This window comes from Glycine soja, chromosome 17, assembly GCF_004193775.1.
Source record: "Glycine soja cultivar W05 chromosome 17, ASM419377v2, whole genome shotgun sequence".
NCBI lineage: Eukaryota > Viridiplantae > Streptophyta > Magnoliopsida > Fabales > Fabaceae > Glycine > Glycine soja.
Window position 1 is genome coordinate 3,393,597 of NC_041018.1, and position 21,552 is coordinate 3,415,148.

General features: G+C 31.0%; 1 protein-coding gene across 2 annotated transcripts; it reads left to right on the forward strand.

Annotated features, from left to right (window-relative positions):
• Positions 1-15,574: 15,574 nt before the first annotated feature.
• Positions 15,575-21,057, forward strand: LOC114394232 (sucrose synthase-like). Of its 2 annotated transcripts, none has more exons than XM_028355901.1 (13): positions 15,575-15,715; positions 16,761-16,878; positions 17,140-17,266; positions 17,352-17,503; positions 17,604-17,796; positions 18,215-18,646; positions 18,772-18,945; positions 19,035-19,151; positions 19,244-19,410; positions 19,516-19,740; positions 19,854-20,417; positions 20,515-20,653; positions 20,757-21,057. In XM_028355901.1, exons 2-13 carry the CDS (start codon positions 16,781-16,783, stop codon positions 20,784-20,786), a joined length of 2,418 nt encoding a protein of 805 aa, XP_028211702.1. In that variant the 5' UTR covers positions 15,575-15,715; positions 16,761-16,780; the 3' UTR covers positions 20,787-21,057. The 2 variants fall into 2 exon arrangements, with proteins under 2 accessions (XP_028211702.1, XP_028211701.1); XM_028355900.1 differs by having other exon boundaries at positions 15,580-15,715; positions 16,758-16,878.
• Positions 21,058-21,552: the final 495 nt, after the last annotated feature.

Genomic DNA, 21,552 nt, shown 5'->3' on the forward strand with positions numbered 1-21,552 from the left:
AGTGGTGGCCCTTTCCGTTCCGTGCGCGCATCGGCACGGGAAACAATAAACTGACGTTTTAAATTCCTGGGACCCACATCTTCCACTTTCACGGGCCGTCTATCATGGGTCTTCATGGACTGGGCTTCTTGGGCCCGTCTTTTCCGTTTCAACGATGACCAGAAGATAAGTAAAAAAAAAAAAAAAGGAGGATTTGCAATGGTAGCTTACCGCGTCATGCACTTTGCATTTTCTGCATCAATCATTTTGTTACAGAGTGTTACGTTGGAATAGTGGCATTTTCTCATGTTTAAAGAATCATCATGGTGAGCAAATAGAACTCCATGAAATCATCCAATGATTTAATTGGTAGTGGACTGCATCTGACTTTTTCTTTAATTTTGTATGTTCTTTTTATGCTTCATTTAAAATTATATACTAATACAGAACTATCCTTATTACGAGGGTTGTTAAAAAATGATTTTAATCTCTATTGAAAAATATGTGGCGTAGAATTCTACATCTTGTTAAACTTGGACGCGTGCATGGCTCGTCACTTTTCACGCCCATTCGTCACCTTACGTAATATCCTTTGTCGCCTTTTTTCAATTGCGTGGCACTAAGGTTTAATTTTTTTATACTAATGTCTTTTTCATTAGGTGAATTATGAGAATATTGTGTATAATAATCGTCAATATATATATATTCCTCCGTTGAATCTACATACATTTTTGGAAAGGAACATTTATATGACTCTTTTCTTATAAAGATTACCTAATGTCCTCTCTCGATCGTAAATGATAACTCACTTTCATAAAATATACTTTATATATATTTGATGTAAAAATGGCTATCTCTAATGTTACGAGAATTTTTTAAATCTATTCATGACAATATTTTTTTTATATGCCTATTAATGACATCTTTTTTTAAAGTTAATTTTTTTCTTTTACAAAACTCAAATATTAAACTGATCATACAACTAATCTATCATTGCCCTAATTCCAATTTGATTCGGATTGAGACATTCAACTTTTTCTTTTTCAGCTTTCCAAATCATAATTAACTTTGGCGAAGTAAAAAGAAACCAATGGCTACAAGTTATATCTTATGGATCAACACTTTTTAATGGAAAAAAAAAAAGACAATATTGTTCGAAACCAACCAACTTGGTTGTACTCAATATATTCCCCAATATTTATTCATTTTAAGGTTGCAAAACAAATGAGTCTTTACTTTCACTTTTTTTTTTCTTAAAGTTATTATATATTCTCTTAAAATTATTTTATTTTCTTTCTCATTTTTCTTTTTTTATCTCACCCTTCATTTCACATTATATTTATTACTTTTTTCCTTTTTGTTTTTTTTTAAAATTCTCTTCTTTTCACTCATACACCCTAAAAAGGGGTGATAAATTCTTTTTTTGAATTATTATACTTATGTTATTTTCATCTCATTTTCACTTAATCTTTTTCTCCTAGCAAGTGACAAATCCAAGGAGGGATTGTATTTACGGAGATTTTTTTTATAAAAAAATAATAGAAAAAATAATATGGAAAATAGGTGCTGAATTAATGTTTGCTCTTAAATCACTGGGTAGTCCATGTAATCCTACCCCTTCTCACTTTCCCTCTCTTTATTTACGTTTCTATCTCTCTTTTCTTTCATTTATACACCCCAAAAATAAAATAAAATCTACATTGATCATTTCCCTTTTTTCTTATTCATTATTATCATTTCTTCAAATATTTATGGCTTACTTTCATAATACATCACTCGCTACATCGTGCATTTGTTCATCAATCCTTTATTTCTCTCTCTTGCTCGATAAGCTATACATATACCCAACTCAAATAACTGACAAGATTTAATACAATTTTCCTAGTGCAAATTTATAACACAAAGGGGTGGTCAATGTGTCTAATTGGTCAAATAAATAAAGTTTTGAAGTAAGGGAGTCAAATTATATATTTTATATAAAAAAATTACATTTATGCTATTTTTTATTTTAAAAATTATTAAATTAAAAATATTTGTTAGATATGTTTTTGTCCTTCCTTTTTCTTTTCTTCCAAAAGAGAAAAAATGGCTTCCTTATCTTTATTTTCATAAACAAAAGCAAACAAAACCAACCAAACATCTTGCCAGCCTTCAAATCATCATTGAGTTATAGAAACAATAAGGGAAAGGTTATAGAACCAGAAGTTAGGAGTAGTTTTCCAAGTACAACATATAAACGTGGAAGTTGTCAAAATTAGATCAACATAAAGCCATTGAAATATTGATGAGATGTTTTCCTCAAGTTTGCAAAGTGTTATCAAAAGATGGCAACCTCCTCACAGTTAGACTTCTGAAAATATGCAACATGTTGCAAGAAAAACGTCGTCAGTTTCTCTATTAGATACGGGGTAATTCCCATTTTCTAGATTTTTTATTTTTGAAAAAAAACATAATTTAGTTTAAATGACATTTTAAAATCACTGCAGAAAATCGCTGAAAAATGACATAGAAAATATGTATGTTAATTTAAATGATAGGAAAATATTTTTTGACAGAAAGAGCGGATCATATTCCCGGTAAACAAAAAATAAAAAATCTACCATAAAACTGTATTATTTTTACGACTATTTCTGCCAAAAATCTCATAAGTAATTGAGGTGGTGGTTGAATTTATCTTCCCGTGATTTCCTTACTGAAGACTATAATTTAATAATCTGTTGAAAAATCTCAAGAGTTACTAAAAAGGGAAAAAGTAAATACAAAATTATTTTTGCAATTATAGATAAAAAAAATAATAAAAAAATCTCAAATTAAATAAGTTCTAATGGTTTAGCTTAGTTTTTTTTTTTATAATTTTAGTTCGGTTGATTAAGCGTGAGTTATTGTAAAAAAAAAAAAAAAAGACTCATAAAGAATCTATGATTTTATGATATTAGATTTATGTCATCGAGTTAATTCTATTTATTAGTAATTAAGTTGAGTTAAGATTTATCATAATCTATGGCTAATTAAAAAAAACAAATTTTAAGTGATTTAAATGTTTTAAATTAATCTTTATAATTCCTTAAAAAACAATCTTTACAATATATCGATCTCCTTCAATTCTATGATTTTAACTTTTATATATTTTTTGTCTCTTTCAATCTGTATAACATTTTATTTTTCAAATTTAGCTCCTAATATTATTTTTTTAGTCCTTAGAAAATTATAATTTTCTAAAAGAAATATTTGTTTTATTCTCTATTATTCAAGAAATATTATCCAATATATGAGGGAGACAAAAACTACAAAACAAAACTTAATAGCTAGAAACTAAAACTGACAAAAAAAAGAGGCTATAGAGATTAAAAAAATCATAAAACAGAAGAATCAGAAACGTATTAAATACCGCCAAAGTCCAAAGACAAGATGAAGAAACATGATTGACAGCTATGCAGAAACTCATTTCTAAATTGACTATGAAAGGGAGAGTAGCTTTTGGGTTAGTAACTATCAGTACTGCATTGCACACTCCTTAAACCCCATGCCACTTGATTTATGTTAGGCAGAACAAATCAAGAAAGCTTATCACGTTGCCTTTAGATTGAAACTATATTTTATCATGTGAAAATAAAATTGTTTTATGTCCAAGGAAAAGTAAATTAGGAGGAGTTGGTTGAGGTTGAACCATCCATGATCCAACTCCTATCAGAAGGGGAATGAATTATTTTCTAATTTTTTGTTTTACGTTAATCACTAAAATTAAATCAGTGACGCTTTGAGCGTAAGAAAAGTCATCTTGAGCAAGCAGCAAATGAAAAGCCATTACATGAGATCTCAGTCCCCACAAAACCATTTAAGCACCCACTGATTTTCTCTGTGACAACTATAAATTACTATATGTACCGAGGGCTTATAGTTATTGCTACTTGTTGGTCAACGACCCCACATGTTCTACATTATCCAATCATCACAGAATTGAGAATTTATTTTGAAATTTATGTTCTTTTTTCATATATTAATTATAATTCCCCACTCCCTCTTGCTTGAAATGCACGCAGCAACATGTGTTCTTCATTGAAGCACTTTCTTTATCTCTCTTTTTTCTTTTAAAAAAAGAATAAGTATAAATGATAAATCAGTTTTGTTGCTACATTTATTGATTTAATAATGTTATTAATTTAAACTGATTCGCAGAGGTCAAATATAATATATGTTATCTGGCCAGGTGGGGTTGGAATCTTTTTTTCTTTCTAAATAACTTTCGGGGGGAGAAATTAAACTTAATTTCATGCAAACTTAAAGTAAAGATAAGTCGTCAAAAATTTACATAATCATTTTTTTAAATGTTCTCTATTCATTAATAAATAATTTATTGTTATCATGTTTTATTACGAAAATAGTAACATTTGCTTGTAAGTTTATCATTAGTGAGTTTACATTATTTTATAAGCTTATAAATATATATATTATATTTAAAGGAATATTAAACGAGAGTTTTGACCAATTGATCTTATATTTAATATTCAAAATTACTTAGAAGTTACATATCAATCTTTTTTAAAAAAATAAAATATTTTCTTATAGTCTCTACAAAATATTCAAAAATGCTAATTCAAAATGAAATAAATATTATAGAGACTAAAATAAAATAAAAATATATTAGAAGTCTACAGTAAAATGAGAAGAAAAAAAATTACAAGACCAAAAATCGAGAAAAAAATCCTTTAAAGACCAAAAGCAAAACATGACTATGTTTTATAGAGATCGAAACGTATTTAAACTAAAATTTTATAGTATCAATTAATCTGATGACTTAAAAAATATTATCAATAAATCGGAAATCGTAATAAGTATAACTTTTAAAAGAGTTAATTAATCAATGTAAAAGTTAATAAGTTTATCATATATAATAATTTTTAATTAAATAATAATATACAAAAATTAAACTATCAATATGCAAACTATTTACTCCTTACAATATTAATAACTAATTTGTATTAAAATGGATTAAAAAATATCAAAAGTAACGCATTTTGACTTGGAATCATAACATCTTTTTTATATTTTTTTCATTTTAGATTAGAAATTATGGGTGTCTCATAATTTTTTTAAGTAGATTGCTTAAGTTATTTTTAGTGATTCTCATAGTAATTTTTTGTGATTCATACTGTTATGTCATTATAAAAAAATTATACAGAATTTTATTCCAATGATAAAAAATTTTAATAAACTTCAAAAAACCTATTGGTGCCCCCAAATAAATATTATTTTTTATTATTAATAAACAGTTTCTTAACTTAATAAATCTTTCAAGAAATCTCGTTAGAGATACTCTTAATAATCCTAGTTACAATGTGTGATTGACTTTGATTAATCCAAAATAATTTTGTATACAAAAATAATTAAATATAAAAAAAAATTATTAAAAAAATATTACTCATATATAAACACAAAGAAATCTTATATTATTGTGTTGTTTGTCAACGTTATGAATTATATTTTTTATATATAAATTAACAACACTCATTTTAAATCTAAATTCTCTTATAAATTACCCAAATCATCTTAGCTAGTGGGTTACAAATTAGAATTATTATAATACGTTAGTGCTTTCTTTTCAGAACTAACCTTTATATTCACGGCAACCCGTTTTGGATTTTCACCCATTAAAAGAAACAAGCGCAGTATATGCATGTCTAGAAAAAGAAAAGTATATGCAAAAATATGCCCCCACCTTCAATTTAAAGTTGATGACAATGCAGGAGAAAGGTGCATACATTTCATGCAAAAATACGTTATGCATTAATACTACAATGTGATTTGTACTATTATTAATTAGTCATAAATTATTATTATATATAATTTTATTGATTTTTTAATTGTTAGACAAAATATATGTTTTAGTTCTTTGATAAATTAATAAAATTTATTTTAAGTCTTTAATAAAAAATTCTATTAAGTTTCTAATAAAATATTTTTTTATTCTTGATATTTTATTTTAATCTTTTATGAATTAAAAAATTTCATTTATTTTATATTATTCTCTTAAAAAATACTTGATAGAGACTAATATCAAATTAATAAATTTATTTGGAACCCAAATAACCTTTTTTCTCATTAATTGATATCCTACTTTTTACTATAAATTAAGAAAGTATATATAAGAGGTTGGTTTGGTTATGCAAATTTTACAAATTGACAAAGGGCAAATGACTCCAAGCAGGTAGTGTGTTAATCAAATACTTGTCTTATCAGTTAGGTGCTAATTAGGCAAACCAAACCACCTCTTGGATAATTTGCATGGGTGTGCTAATCGATGGGATGATTACCTATATTTTTTAAGAGGCCTAACCTTAGATTAAATGTTGCTTTCGCAAAACGAACTACTGCTAGTTTGGTTAATGAAACGAAAAAAGACACACAAAAGGGAGCTTAGTTTTACATTTACTGTTTATTTATTTATTTATTGGAATCGACTCACTCTCCACCAGACCATGTATCATCATTGTATATATCCTAAATTCCTAATATCTATTACACTTTTACCTCATAAAATGTTAGATCAACACTTTATTCATGGTTAGTCCAATTAGTAAAATCTTAACTAATTCAACTAATAAATTATTAACAATAGTTGGTAATAGTTACCTTTAAGGAAACAATCTCTTTTTTTTTTAGGGGGAGGAAACAATCTCTTAACACTTGGTAAATGCAATAGAGAAATATAAAAAAGAAAGGTTTAAATTGTAGTAACCCATTTCTCAAAAAGACACGATGGGATTTTATTGCTGTGCCTCTCTGGGTTGTACAAAGCCTAATAAATTCGTTGAGGTAAATAATTAATAAAAAAAATTCAGTTTAATAATTGAAAACATCTGCCAATTTGTATCATCATCCCAAACCCTAAATGCAAGCTGTGTAAAACTGTAAAAAAAAAAAAAAAAAAAAAAGGTGAAGGAGCAGAAAATTTTTTACGGCGTGAAATGAAAATTCACTGTGGTGCCACGTTGACAAGGAATATCCAGACGGATAAGCTCATATGACGTGCAGAAAATATATGATACTGCACGTACGTAGCAAAAGTCATTTATTAAAGTGACTCCTTCGATAAAGTGGAGCTGACAGATAACCTGGCCAAAGCATTTGAGAAATAGAGAACCGTAGCAGACCCGGGTAAATTTAGAGTGCCTTTGGTGTATGGTTGTATTTTGTTTTTATTTTTATTGGAAATAGAAAATGGTGATGAAAATGTATTTGATTGAATTTTTGTTTTTATTTTTTGTGAAAATATTTTTTTAAATGAATCAAAAATTGAAAATAATGAAATTTCGTTTTCAGTGTTTTTAGTTAAAATTAAGAACCTCATCTTGCCTAAAATAAAAACACAATGACAAAAAATATAATTTTAAGCAAATCTAAAAATACATTTCCTTTTTTTGTCAGTATTTTTATTTCTTAAAAGTAAAAAACAAGAAGTTAAATCAAATATATTTTCAAAATTCTAAACTTTTGAAAATGAAAACAGTTTTAAAAAATGAAAACAGAAAATGAAAATACAAACCAAACACATCCTAACTTATTGGTTTATGACAAATTATACTTTTTATTTAAAGTTACACGAAAAACATAAGTTTCATTTTTATACAAATCCAATTATTTACTTTTTAATATTTTTTCTCCTCTATCTCTAAAAAAATCTCCCCTAGGAGTGGGTGAAGCCAACTTTAAAGAATAAAAATGTGATTAATAGATCTTAATAAAAAAAACAACAAATTAATCACGATAACAGTAATAACAAATTAAGCAACCATTTACGAATTTACTAAAATATTAATAATTATTTTTAAATAAAAACTAGCGTATTACATTTTAAAGAATTTTAAAATATAATTTACATTTAGATAACATTGATAATCTCAATCCAGTTTGTAAAATGTTTCTATCCACTGGGACAAACCCAACGTACCCAGGTGTGATTCAACGTCTTAAACCCACCACCACAAAAATTATCCACACCGCCCACTCCCTCCTACATGATTTTCTGCTTACTCCTCTCCTCCCCTACTGTCTATCAATTTTACAGCAACACGTATTTATTTACATCTCTTTAAGTCATATTGTATTGTACGGTGCGTATATACACATAGGAAAATGTCAACATCAGATTTAATATTATTTTAAGTGGTCAATTTTATTGAAAAGGAAATTACTTAATTTTAATATAAAAATATTATGATTTTACATTTCCAATATAATCAACTTTTTCTAATAAAAAAATACTACACTTTAATGAGATGCTTAAAATCACTCTTAAAGATTGATATTAATAAAACCACACTACATGATATATTAAAAAATGTCAATGATTCAGTTGAGGTAATAAATTAGTGATTCAATGGATTAATAATTAATGTAATTTCATTTGATATATATTAAAAAATTTAAAATTATATATATATTATAAGTATATAACTAACATTATTTGATTAAGATAAATTCATTCATACTTTAAAATCTAAAATAATAATTAAAGTATTAAAGTTAATAACACAAGTCTATAAATAATAATTCAATAATATAATTATACAAGTTTTGATTTTTGTTTGGGAGCATTATGTTTTTTTTACGTGAAACAGGTTTTTAAAACGGTTCAGGTTGGTGTGTTTATCTTAAATTGATCGGATCATCCCAATACAAATACATGGTGAATCTAATAACAAAATCAGTCTAATTATATATATTATTGGTTCCTGATTGGACCGATTCAACGACCAAGTTGGACTGAATTTTTGAACTGTGACCAAAATAATCTATGAGAGTCTTAAAAATGATTATTTACATAAGGTTATGACCAACAAGAATATTTACTAAAATATCTTAGTATAGTATGAAATATGTAAGCAATCCAGAAATCAATAACTAAAATCCTTACAATTTTATAAAAAAGATGTTAAATGTTTTAGCTAGTAAAAAAATTAATAATGATCTGAAATATCTAAATCGGTTAACTTATTAGCAAAATTTGTTTCAGTTTTATTTTAAATTTTATGAATCGAAGAGGATAGATTTATACTATCTTACGGACCTTCCTATTTAATCATGAGTTAGAACGGCAGATATTTGCTCTCGTTGAGCATGCGGCAAGACGCTGTAATCGTTTTCTCGTTATTTTAGTAATTGATCAAAATATAGGAGAGAGTATAAGCACTTACGTAAGGGAAAACGTAACTTGGGAGAAACACGTGTAAACTTGTAAATAATTTCATATTAATAATAAAAATATTATTAATAGTATATTCTTTTATTTTTTCTATTATTATTAACTTAATGAACTCGTAAAAAATCTTATTTTTTTCTTTATTTTAATATTATAAATTAAATTAGACAAATTGAAGAGTTGACTCTCACTTTTACTACTTTCTTAATTAGTTACTCTTAATATTCTTTCTCTTCTCTTATTTGAATAAACGTATACCTGATCGATATTCCTAAGTCTCCATTCCTTTCATTATAGCATCTTTATTTTATCTATACTACAGATTAAAATTTATAATTTTTAAAAGAAATTATCAATAATTAAAACAATACTAAATTGTTTAATGGAATAGAAATAATTAAAACAGATACAACTGGCTACTAGATTTAAAATAATTTAACATATTTGCATGACAATACAAATTTCATGATAATAAAAAATAAGGAAAATAAAATATTACTATATGTTTCTCGTGCATAAATAATATCAAAGTATTTTTTAAGACTCGTAACAAATACGAAAATATTTCACACTAAATTATTTTTATGTAACATATTTTTCTAATGAATTTAACAGTGAATACTAACAATATAAAATAATTTTATATAATCATTTAATCATAAATTATCAATATAAATTTTAACATAACTTTATTATGAATTGTGATTTCTAATTAAATAATAATATAAAATTATTTTATCAATAGTTCTTATTTTCTTTTCTAACACCATATTATTTTTAACACACTTTTTTCTGTTGGTAAAAAATTATTTGAAACTATAAACTTATAAGTAAAATTCAATTATATAAAATGTGAGATCCATATTTTTTAATTACTATTAACTTTTTTTACTGCAAACTATCTTTTAATTAATAATAAAAATGTACTTAAAATATATATTAGAAAATGTGCTGAGAACAATTCTCCTTCTCAATGGTTAAGGATGAACAAAGTGAAATTTTTATATATATAAAGAGTAGTATACTAAAAGGAGGGAATCCCATGTGATAAGAAATGTAAGAGTAATTTTTATAGATGTTCTTATAAAATTCTAAATAAATATTAGAAGGTGCATGAGTCTCTTATAAGACTTTAAAAAATTATTTAAAATTATAAAATTTAATCTTTTATTTTTTTAAAAAAATAAATCTTTAAAATGATACGACAATGTGAAATCTATGAAAAAGTTAATTAAGATCATAAATATTGATCTTTGGAGAGGGGGGCCATTCAAGAGTAGTGTAGATAGCAGATAACCCATCTACCATACCACCTGTCACAAATCTCTCCATTCATATTTCTTCCCTAGCAAACATTAATATGCAGTGAGTTTGTTTTCAATTCAAGCTCCTATCCTTTCTCTCAAGTCTCAAGTCTCAAGTCATCCTTAATCATAATATCACCAGCTCATACTCAACAAATTAAGAAACCATCATACATAAATACATACATACACCAACCAACGGTTGTGTAAGTGTCCAAACAAAGCATAACTAGCAAGCCACAGCCACAGGCTTTAATAATTACTTTGCAAATATTCAACATCTGCGCCCGCGTGTCATGACATTTGAGGCACGTCTGGGCGCATATGAATAAACAGAAACACAGGCTTTAATGTCTTTTTCATTTTTTTATACTAATGTCTTTTTCATTTTTTTATACTAATGTCTTTTTCATTTTTTTATACTAATGTCTTTTTCAATCTACATACATTTTTGGAAAGGAATATTTATATCACTTTTATAAAATTTACTCTATATATATTTGATGTAAAAATGGCTATATCTAATGTTCCGAGATTTTTTTAAATCTATTCATGACAATAATTTTTTTATATTCTTATTAATGACTTCTAATAAGTGTTCTTACACCTTAATTTTAGATGGAAAAATTAACCTTATTAAAATCTACTTTTGGAATGGGGACTTGATCTAGAGTATAACAATGTTATTAGAAGGACACCCGAAGATCAACACAAAATTATATCATACACAATAGAGAGTTATTCTATTTTTATATTATATCGTATGTAACAGAACTATTATATTTTGTATATTGTATCGTACAATTATATCATGTCATACTTTGGAAACATATTTTGGTCATATTTTAATCATTAAAAAAATTATTTTTGATTTTAATTATTTTCATCATAAAAAATTATATAATTAATTATTTTTAATTTATTTAAAAATAAATTATAAATAAATATTAATAAATGAGTCCCTTATAAAGCTTATAAAAAGTTATTTAAAATATTAAAATTTAATCTTTTATTAATTTAAAAAAATGATGTGAAAACATGAAATTCATGTGAAAAAGTAAAGTTAACTTTGATCACAAAGAATCTTCTAGTAGGATGGGCCATTCAAGAGTAGTATAAACAGCATGATAACCCATGTGTCATACCACCTGTTACAAATCTCTCCATCCATATTTCTTCCCTGGCTAACATTAATATGCAGTGAGTTGATTTTGAGGGAAGCAATGGCAGCCTCAAGGACCCGCTGTTTGGTCCTCTCACTGGTTTCGGCTCTGAAAAAATCATGAAACTCAGGGACGCCAACGGCCTTTTGTAAACCTACGGTATAATCCTCGTACCGTAGGTTTACGAAAAAGCTTTCAGTATACCACAACGAGGATTATACCGTAGGTTTACGAAAGGCCGTTGGCGTCCCTGAGTTTCATGATTTTTTCAGAGCCGAAGCCGATAAGAGGACCAAACAGGGGGTCCTCGAGGCTGCCATTGCTTCCCTCAAAAGCCAACCGACAGGTCCCAGAAGATCCATCGTCTTTACGGCATGTGGAAACGGAACATGCACCGCCTCGACGCCACCGAGGTTTTTCTCAAGAACGCTACTCGCCAGGAGGAGGCGTGGGAGGATCACGTGTTGTCCAAGAGCAGAAGGATTCTCCATAAGTTTCTGTATGAGGATACGCATGTCGTTCCCGCATGTATTGCTGCGTCAGTTGTTATTGCTTCTTCGCTGCCAGCCATGGCTGCTGCCGCCGCCGCCGCAACTCACTAGAGATATATACTATATAGGGCCAGAGAATCTAATATAGAGAAATGTTTCCCACTGACATGCCTCCGATGATGACACTACTACATGCCTCGTTATGATGTGTTTGGATACCAGGTTTAGAAGAAGAATAAAAAATCCACGTGTTTGAATATGACTGATTACTTTAGTTGAATTTCTCCTCCTACTATTTTCATGTTCTGGAGAAAAAGGGACTAGGATTTGAAATGAATGAGAACTGATGGTTTTAAATCATGAAAAAAATGTCAGCTTAAATTTTTTAAGGTTAAAATAAATGTTTATGACAGAAACGGCTAAACAAAAAAAAAAGAACTAATTTAAAAAATCATTTAGGCTTATTTCTTTTATTAACGAAAATATTTGTCCATAAAAAAATATATAAAACATCTAGTCACCTGATTACACGTCTCTTAATATGCTGGGACCCACGGAGGGGCATGTGTCAGATGGGACCATGCAAAATTATCTAAAACTAAAATAAAATCCCACTCTGAATCTGAATGATATGAGAAAAAGCTAAAGGGGGACACGAGCATCTCCTGTTACGTTAATGTAAAGTTGTTCCTCCAATAGGAGAATAACACGTCATCTTATAGGGTGGAGTATCTTATACACTTTACTTTTTCGACATAATGAAATTTACCATCCTCTCCACCGCATGCACCTTCGTGTATACGTGCCGTAACACTTCTGTAATGTTTTAGAAATATATTACTACTATTAACACTTCTGTGATACTACTATACTACTGTCCATGACACTTCTTTATCTTTATATTTTAATATAAACAATCCTATCAGCATTTGAGAGGTTGAGACAACAGCATTGAGTCAAATACTACGGGAACCACAAAATACTAAGGCTGCTTAAACAAATGCATTATTTAAAGGGGCAACAAAATTAATTAATGAGTTGGGAATAGACAGAGAGGGGATTAGTACTATTGTAAGAACAAAATAATACTAGAACGTACTGGACCTGGGTATGAATCGAGTGGGGAAAATGGATAAGGATTTGAGTTAAAAAAACACATATGATGAGTCGGAGAGAGAGAGGAACGGTAGCTGTGACAGACAAAAGTGGTTTGTGAAAACAACAAATAAACCACAACAAAGTTCGCAGTAATAATGGATGGCTCTTTTCGAGGCAAATTAAAAATGTTATTAAATCTTAAATTCAAATCTTCCTACCAACAACTATTACTACCAACAATAATACAGTAAGTTTAGGTGAATTGCAACTGAAGGACGATGAAGGGCAAATTTATAATTTAAACCCCATTTCTTATGGTAATTATCTTCTCACAACACTATAAAAAGGACCTCTCAAACCCAGCCTATTGAATTTTGTTTGTTTGCCTTCACACTTTTTCTGAATCTGCCTCTTTCCCTTAATTTGCTTAACTTCTTCTTCAATTGCTTTGTTTCCTCCTCCGGCCTCTGACATTTCAAATTCAAGGTGAACAAGTTGAAATTTATAAATAAATATACACATATTATTTACAACGTCAAATCTTTGGTATTTTCGATATTTGCATGAGGTAAATCGTCATATAGTCATTATCACTGACTACTTATCTAACTTGTTTAATTTGGAGCATATTCTTTATAAGCTCCCTCTCACGGCCAATATCTAATTATTGATATACAGCTCTTGTTTTCTAGTGCTACTTATAATATTATCTACTCATAATATGGTACTGCACACTACTATATAGTAGTACATAATTTGTTTGAGTAAATTAGCAACGGCCGGGGCCATGCTTTTGTTAATGCAAACTCCAATGACTAGGCATTGGGGTTTAGTTGGTAATATAAATATAACATCAAAAAGTCTATGCTTGTGACGAACATCACAATGCACCCACCATTGATGCCACGACAGGCATTTTTTATTTTTATTTTTATTTTAAGAAAATAAGCAATTCAAAATACAGTACTTAGTTACTTACTATTCACGTGATAGTTCTATATATATATCTTACAATCTCACGTGATCCCGGTACAACGTTTCAATTTTTGTATACGCTCGATATATAAATAATATTTCAAATTATATTTTCATTTTATAGTAAAATATAATGACATTTTCAAATATAATTTTGAAATTTTCATTTTTCAAAATGAAAATATTAATATTAGTATTAATAAGGTTACCACAAATAAAATTAATAAATCATGTTATGAATGAAACAAAGAATTCTGGCATTCTAACTTTCTTTGAATATAGTAAAATGTATACAACACTCCCCCATATATGCATGATTTACTCAGGGATCATATACATTCTCTCATGATTAACATAGCCGATCTGCTTTCTTCGTGTCTAAGCAGATGATAATTAAATAGTAACTAGCTTCTGGTCCACAAGATAAAACTTATCATTTAGTCGTTTTAATTATTTTCTTGAGTATCAAGCACTAAAATTATTAAACTTCCTCATTATCATGTGATTCAGTAACGTGTAGTACTAGTACTACTGATTTTTTTTTCAATGGATGGCTCGTATCGAGCATCGACAAATCCATTTATTGGGTATGTAATATTTTCTTGCATGCAGTAATAAGATGGATTCTTACATTTATATCTAGTTAACAGAAAATGTTGTCTCCTGTAAAAAAAAGCAGAAAATGTTGTCAATGCATTTCTTGCGCACAAAGTTTTTTGAAACATGAATTAATTTTTTCAAAATATTTATGAGATCAAATTGACCCTAAAATAAGTAATAAAGCTTTAACGTGGAATGACATTAATTTTTTCATAATAAATAAAATATTTAAAGCATTTTAATATTAATATTAATCGGTTACAACTATGTTCAATTAATGCAATAACTTTTGAATAATAAATATTACTAGTAAAATAAAATTTTATCTGTTCTCCATTAAAGAGATGCCTTATTGCACGGAAAAAGCCATATTCTTATTTAATAAAAAAAAACATAATTATTGTTTCAAAAATATCATTTTCACGGTAGGAAATTTGATCCAGCCCTACAGATCATATTTTCATCGTACAATAATATAATAAAAATATTCATCTGTAGGAAATATCATTTTCATTGTACAATAATATAAATATAAATATATACCAGAAAAGAAAAAGAAACTGATGTGGCACAATGTATTACTGAAAGAATGCATATTCTATTTCAATTTTCAAGCAACACTAAGAATATACTAGTACTTTTATTATACTTGTGTATTTACTCAACCACCCTCGGTGGAGTAAGAAAGAAGACAGATAAAGTTTTTTTTGACCTTTGGTGAATCTCTTACTTAATTAAACAAAATAAAATAATCCATTTCCTTTATTTAATTTTTTTTTCCATCTGTGAAATTCCCGTTCTGCTTCGCGCTCCTGTCTATAAATTGACTCAGTCACCACTTGAGTTTCCATTCATTCACCTCTTCTCTTTACACCCCCCTCTCTATTTTGCGTTCATTCTGTTTTCGTAAGTGCTGTTGTTTTTCTCTTCTGTTTCTTTTTTTATTTCTTTTTTGTTTTGTGTTATTTTTTTCTTCTTCCTTATCGTTGTTCTGCCTCTCCCCTGTTTCGGTGCTCTGTTCACCACTGCCACGTGAGAATGATCTTCCTTCTCTGCATGTTCATTCTCTCGTGACCACTGGATCAGAGTCCATGTTCTGATCCAGGGTCTCTCTCTAATGCTTTTCTTTTGCCATGACCACCTTAAAAACAACATGGGGGGTGGTGCTGTTACACAAACTCTGTTTCTGGGGTGCTGTCTTTTGTTCAATTTTACTCAGAAATATATTTTCTTGGATTCTATTCGGTGTGTGGGAACATGATCCTGTCGGTCGGTTGTTTTATGTTAATCCTTAACTGGTTACAAGGATCTAACGCTTGAATGCATGTCCTGAGTTAAAAAAACAAAAGAAGATAATACCTAGTTCAGCCTGGCCTCGAACCAAGAACTTCTTTGTTAGTTTCTCATTATTAAAAAATAAAAAAGTATACGTTTTCTTTGGGATGGACGGTTGAGGCTTATGAGAGGTTTAAGCTAAGCCTGGAGTGGAATGTTCAATTTGTTTATTTTAAAGCAATAATAGCTCAAGCACTAAACTTCTTTTTCAAGTTCTTTGGTAGCTTGCTAATTGCTATTGCTGTTCTAATTAATTAATGTAATTATTGTTTAAAAAAGAAAAGTTGGTGACACTGGAATAATAAAAGTGTAATATCTGGCAATTATTCTTCTGCAGCACTGTTTAAGGCTGAAATCTTAGTAGAACAAAGTAGAAGATCTTGTATTTATATTTTTTTGTAGGCAGGTGGTTGGTGGGGGTGGGGTGGTAGGCCTTGAAATCCAATCCAGTTTTGTAGAATAATTTTTGTTTTTTTTTTTTTTGCTCACTTGTTTGGGGTATTGACTTTGTGATGACTCAAGATTACTGATTTACCTTCATTTTTTCATGGTGGCATATTATGTATCATTCTTGATCTGTTTCTTACACTTTTGTTTTTTTTTTTTTTTGTAGCAGTTGAAGTCTTTCCCTAGCCAATGGCCACTGATCGTTTGACCCGGGTTCACAGTCTCCGTGAGAGGCTTGATGAAACCCTCACTGCCAACAGGAACGAAATTTTGGCCCTTCTGTCAAGGTAACTCATCATTCTTGTTTTTGGTTTAGGATTTTTTTTTTTTAAATTCAAGGCGGTTTACACGGTGAATTTGCTTAAGGTATCTCAATTTTTGTGTGTGTTTTCTTTCTTTAATGGAAGTGAAGTTCTACTAACAAGGTTTAGACAGTGAGTTTGTTTAAGGAAGCTAAGTTTCTGTGTGCTTAAAAGGTGGTGAAAGTTCTACTATGTATGTGCTGTGCATGTAGTATAACACTAAGAATGTTATGAAAATTTTGATAGGATCGAAGCTAAGGGCAAGGGGATCCTGCAACACCACCAGGTCATTGCTGAGTTTGAGGAAATCCCTGAGGAGAACAGGCAGAAGCTTACTGATGGTGCCTTTGGAGAAGTCTTGAGATCTACACAGGTAACTATCATTTTATTTTTAATAGGATGTTTTAGCTATGATTATTGGTGTTTCTTTTGTTGATTTTCTTATTTCTATGTTGTAGGAAGCCATAGTTTTGCCACCATGGGTTGCTCTGGCTGTTCGTCCAAGGCCTGGTGTGTGGGAGTACCTGAAAGTGAATGTGCACGCTCTTGTTGTTGAGGAGTTGCAACCTGCTGAGTACCTTCACTTCAAGGAAGAACTTGTTGATGGAAGGTGAATAAGAAAGGCTTTGAGTTTGTGTGAAAGCGGTGTTCTTGTTTGTTATGTTACTTTCACAAAATTATAAACGTTTCTCTCCCACTCTTTATTGCAGTTCTAATGGCAACTTTGTGCTTGAGTTGGACTTTGAACCATTCAATGCAGCCTTCCCTCGCCCAACTCTTAACAAGTCAATTGGAAATGGTGTGCAGTTCCTCAACCGCCACCTTTCTGCCAAACTCTTCCACGACAAGGAGAGCTTGCACCCACTTTTGGAATTCCTCAGGCTTCACAGCGTCAAGGGAAAGGTAGGTGTCTATTTCTACTCTTTAAACTAGAGTTAAGAAAGTTAGTGGGAAGTGTATGCATGTGTAAAGACACATTCTTCAGTAGTTCAATGACTTGAATGTCTACATCCATATTTAGACCATGTCTAGTAACCAGATCTGGAGTACAAATCCAATATCTGTTAGTATGTTAGCATATAGTTTTTTTTTTAATCCACAAATGTTAATTGCTATTTTGTTAGTTTTGTTAGCAGAATGGTTCAAACCCGCGACTTTTTTTGTTAAGAGGAGTTTGTTGGTGTTTATTAGTATGTAGCATATAGTATCTCTAGCATGTTGAACTTAAGGCATGTAGTTAGTTCTTTTGCTTATAGTTTTAATAGGTTTTGTTGTGTATTTTACTGATGAAATTTATTTATTTTTTGGTTGTTATATGCAGACTTTGATGTTGAATGACAGAATTCAAAACCCAGATGCACTCCAACATGTTCTGAGGAAAGCTGAGGAGTATCTGGGCACAGTGCCTCCTGAAACTCCCTACTCAGAATTTGAGCACAAGTTCCAGGAGATTGGTTTGGAGAGAGGGTGGGGTGACAACGCAGAGCGTGTTCTTGAGTCAATTCAACTTCTCTTGGATCTTCTTGAGGCCCCTGACCCTTGCACCCTTGAGACTTTCCTTGGAAGAATTCCTATGGTCTTCAATGTTGTCATTCTTTCTCCCCATGGTTACTTTGCCCAAGATAATGTCTTGGGATACCCTGACACTGGTGGCCAGGTTGTTTACATCTTGGATCAAGTTCGTGCTTTGGAGAACGAGATGCTCCATCGCATTAAGCAACAAGGATTGGACATTGTACCTCGTATTCTCATTGTAAGTCCTAGTACATAGTTTTGTCAAGTGTTTCAGCAAGCTAACTTAAGCTTACTTGTGTATAGTGTGTGTAATGTGGATATATTTTCTTCTAATTTGTGCCTTGTGAATGTTGTTAAATGCAGATCACCCGTCTTCTCCCCGATGCAATCGGAACTACTTGTGGCCAACGTCTTGAGAAGGTGTTCGGAACCGAGCACTCCCACATTCTTCGAGTTCCCTTTAGAACTGAGAAGGGAATTGTTCGTCAGTGGATCTCAAGATTCGAAGTCTGGCCATACTTGGAAACTTACACTGAGGCAAATATTTTGACCCTTCATAAATTTTTTATACCGTTTAAGAATTTTGATGTGTTTTCACTTATTCGATGCAATTGTCTTGTTAATAGGATGTTGCTCATGAGCTTGCCAAAGAGTTGCAAGGCAAGCCAGATCTGATTGTCGGAAACTACAGTGATGGAAACATTGTTGCCTCTTTGTTGGCACATAAATTAGGAGTCACTCAGGTTGGTCTACATGACATGTCTAGTTAAAGTTGTTATAACTACATATACTTTGGGACTCAGGGGCCTAAAGGTTTTCTCTTTGTCTATTGTAGTGTACCATTGCTCATGCACTTGAGAAGACCAAATACCCCGAATCCGACATTTACTGGAAAAAATTGGAAGAGAGATACCACTTCTCTTGCCAATTCACAGCTGATCTATTTGCCATGAACCACACAGATTTCATTATCACCAGTACCTTCCAGGAGATTGCTGGAAGGTGAGCTACCCCTTTTACATTTTTGTTCTTTAGCCTTTTTTTTTTTTTTTTTTTTTTAATTTAGCTTACTAAAATTCTTGTATCATTGTTCAAATACTTTTACAGCAAGGACACTGTTGGACAGTATGAGTCTCACACAGCCTTTACCCTTCCTGGACTCTACCGTGTTGTGCACGGCATTGATGTCTTTGATCCAAAATTCAACATTGTCTCCCCTGGAGCTGATCAAACCATTTACTTCCCCCCCACCGAAACTAGCCGTAGGTTGACCTCCTTCCACCCCGAAATCGAAGAACTTCTTTACAGCTCTGTGGAGAATGAAGAACACATGTTAGTTTCTCCTCTCATTTCCTTGATGTTATTGTTATCTAATCATATCATACAATTATCATCACGGTACCATGTTTATAACATTTGTCTAATGAAACTTAATTTTGTGACAGATGCGTGCTGAAGGACCGCAGCAAGCCGATTATCTTCACCATGGCAAGGTTGGACCGTGTGAAGAACATCACAGGACTCGTGGAGTGGTACGGTAAGAACGCGAAGCTGAGGGAGTTGGTGAACCTTGTGGTTGTTGCCGGAGACAGGAGGAAGGAGTCGAAGGACTTGGAAGAGAAGGCCGAGATGAAGAAGATGTACGGCCTGATCGAGACCTACAAGTTGAACGGGCAATTCAGATGGATTTCGTCTCAGATGAACCGTGTGAGGAACGGAGAGCTGTACCGTGTGATCTGCGACACCAAGGGAGCTTTCGTGCAGCCGGCTATATACGAGGCTTTTGGTTTGACAGTGGTTGAGGCCATGACTTGTGGGTTGCCAACATTCGCCACATGCAATGGTGGTCCTGCTGAGATCATTGTGCATGGCAAGTCTGGCTTCCACATTGACCCTTACCATGGTGACCGTGCTGCTGATCTCCTTGTTGACTTCTTTGAGAAGTGCAAGCTTGACCCAACCCACTGGGAAACAATCTCAAAGGCTGGTCTCCAGCGTATTGAAGAGAAGTAAGTACTATTGTTACGGATATTATTATAGTCTAGATTTTGGCTTGTTGAATTGTGGTAATTAAGCATTTTCTTTGTTGCATTTGTTCCACCACAGGTACACATGGCAAATTTACTCACAGAGGCTTCTCACTCTCACTGGTGTCTATGGCTTCTGGAAGCATGTGTCTAACCTTGACCGCCGTGAGAGCCGCCGCTATCTCGAGATGTTCTATGCTCTCAAGTACCGCAAATTGGTGTGTTGAAAATATCACTTTCTCTTCATATTTTTTACCCTGAAATATCTTATGTCATTTAACTAAGGCTAATGTATGTTGTTATTATTGTTTTGACCTTTAGGCCGAGTCTGTGCCCCTTGCTGTTGAGTAAACTGAGGATGAAGAGTTGGATAAAGAAATGGAGGAACCGGCTTTTTGTTTCTCATTTGGAGTTTGTCTTACTTGAGTTCTATAAATAATATGTCCCTGATGATTTTAATTTTGTGATTAAGCTTTCGATAAGAGACAGAGAGAGAAAAAAAAGGAAAACAAAAAAAAAAGCCTTTTACTTTTTTTCTTTTGCATGATTTGAATCTTGATTGGAAAAGCTTCGAATTGGGGTGTTTTACCCATCAATTCAATTTTAAGCCGTGCCTTCTTCACTTGCTGTGTCCATAATACCCCTCCCAACTTTATACTTTTATATACTGTAGTTCTTTTTATCTTTAAACTTAAAACAAAGCCATGAAAAAGCATCATCATCATAATAACTAGAAACTAGAGACGAGTATTGTAGGACAAAGGACCCCCTGCAATTTCATCCGTTATGGTGGAAGAAAGTGAATATTGACGTTGGAATTTAAAGATTTAATTGTCGTTGTCAAATCTCAATTGTTCCATAAGTATATAATTCCGGAGTAGCAATTGGCAAAGCAACTACTTTTCAACCGAATATTTCGCGTCTGGTATGGTATCTACCAATTTCAATTAATAAAATCCTAGGAGAGTTAAAGTGAGTTGTTGGGAATGAACTTGTACGTTAAATTTTGTATCCTCTCCCATTTTTGGCCACCTCATCCAACGCTCTTGGTTGATCCCACTTTCACTTTAGTCAAATAACGCTGCCATGAAATTACTAACCTTTTTGTTTGCTTCGT

Bases quoted from the DNA above. Each gene is read 5' to 3' on its own strand.
- LOC114394232 (XM_028355901.1), top strand. From the start codon at position 16,781: ATGGCCACTGATCGTTTGACCCGGGTTCACAGTCTCCGTGAGAGGCTT. The intron at 16,879-17,139 runs GTAACTCATCAT...AAATTTTGATAG, and splicing joins ATTTTGGCCCTTCTGTCAAG to GATCGAAGCTAAGGGCAAGG. The intron at 19,152-19,243 runs GTTGGTCTACAT...TGTCTATTGTAG, and splicing joins ATAAATTAGGAGTCACTCAG to TGTACCATTGCTCATGCACT.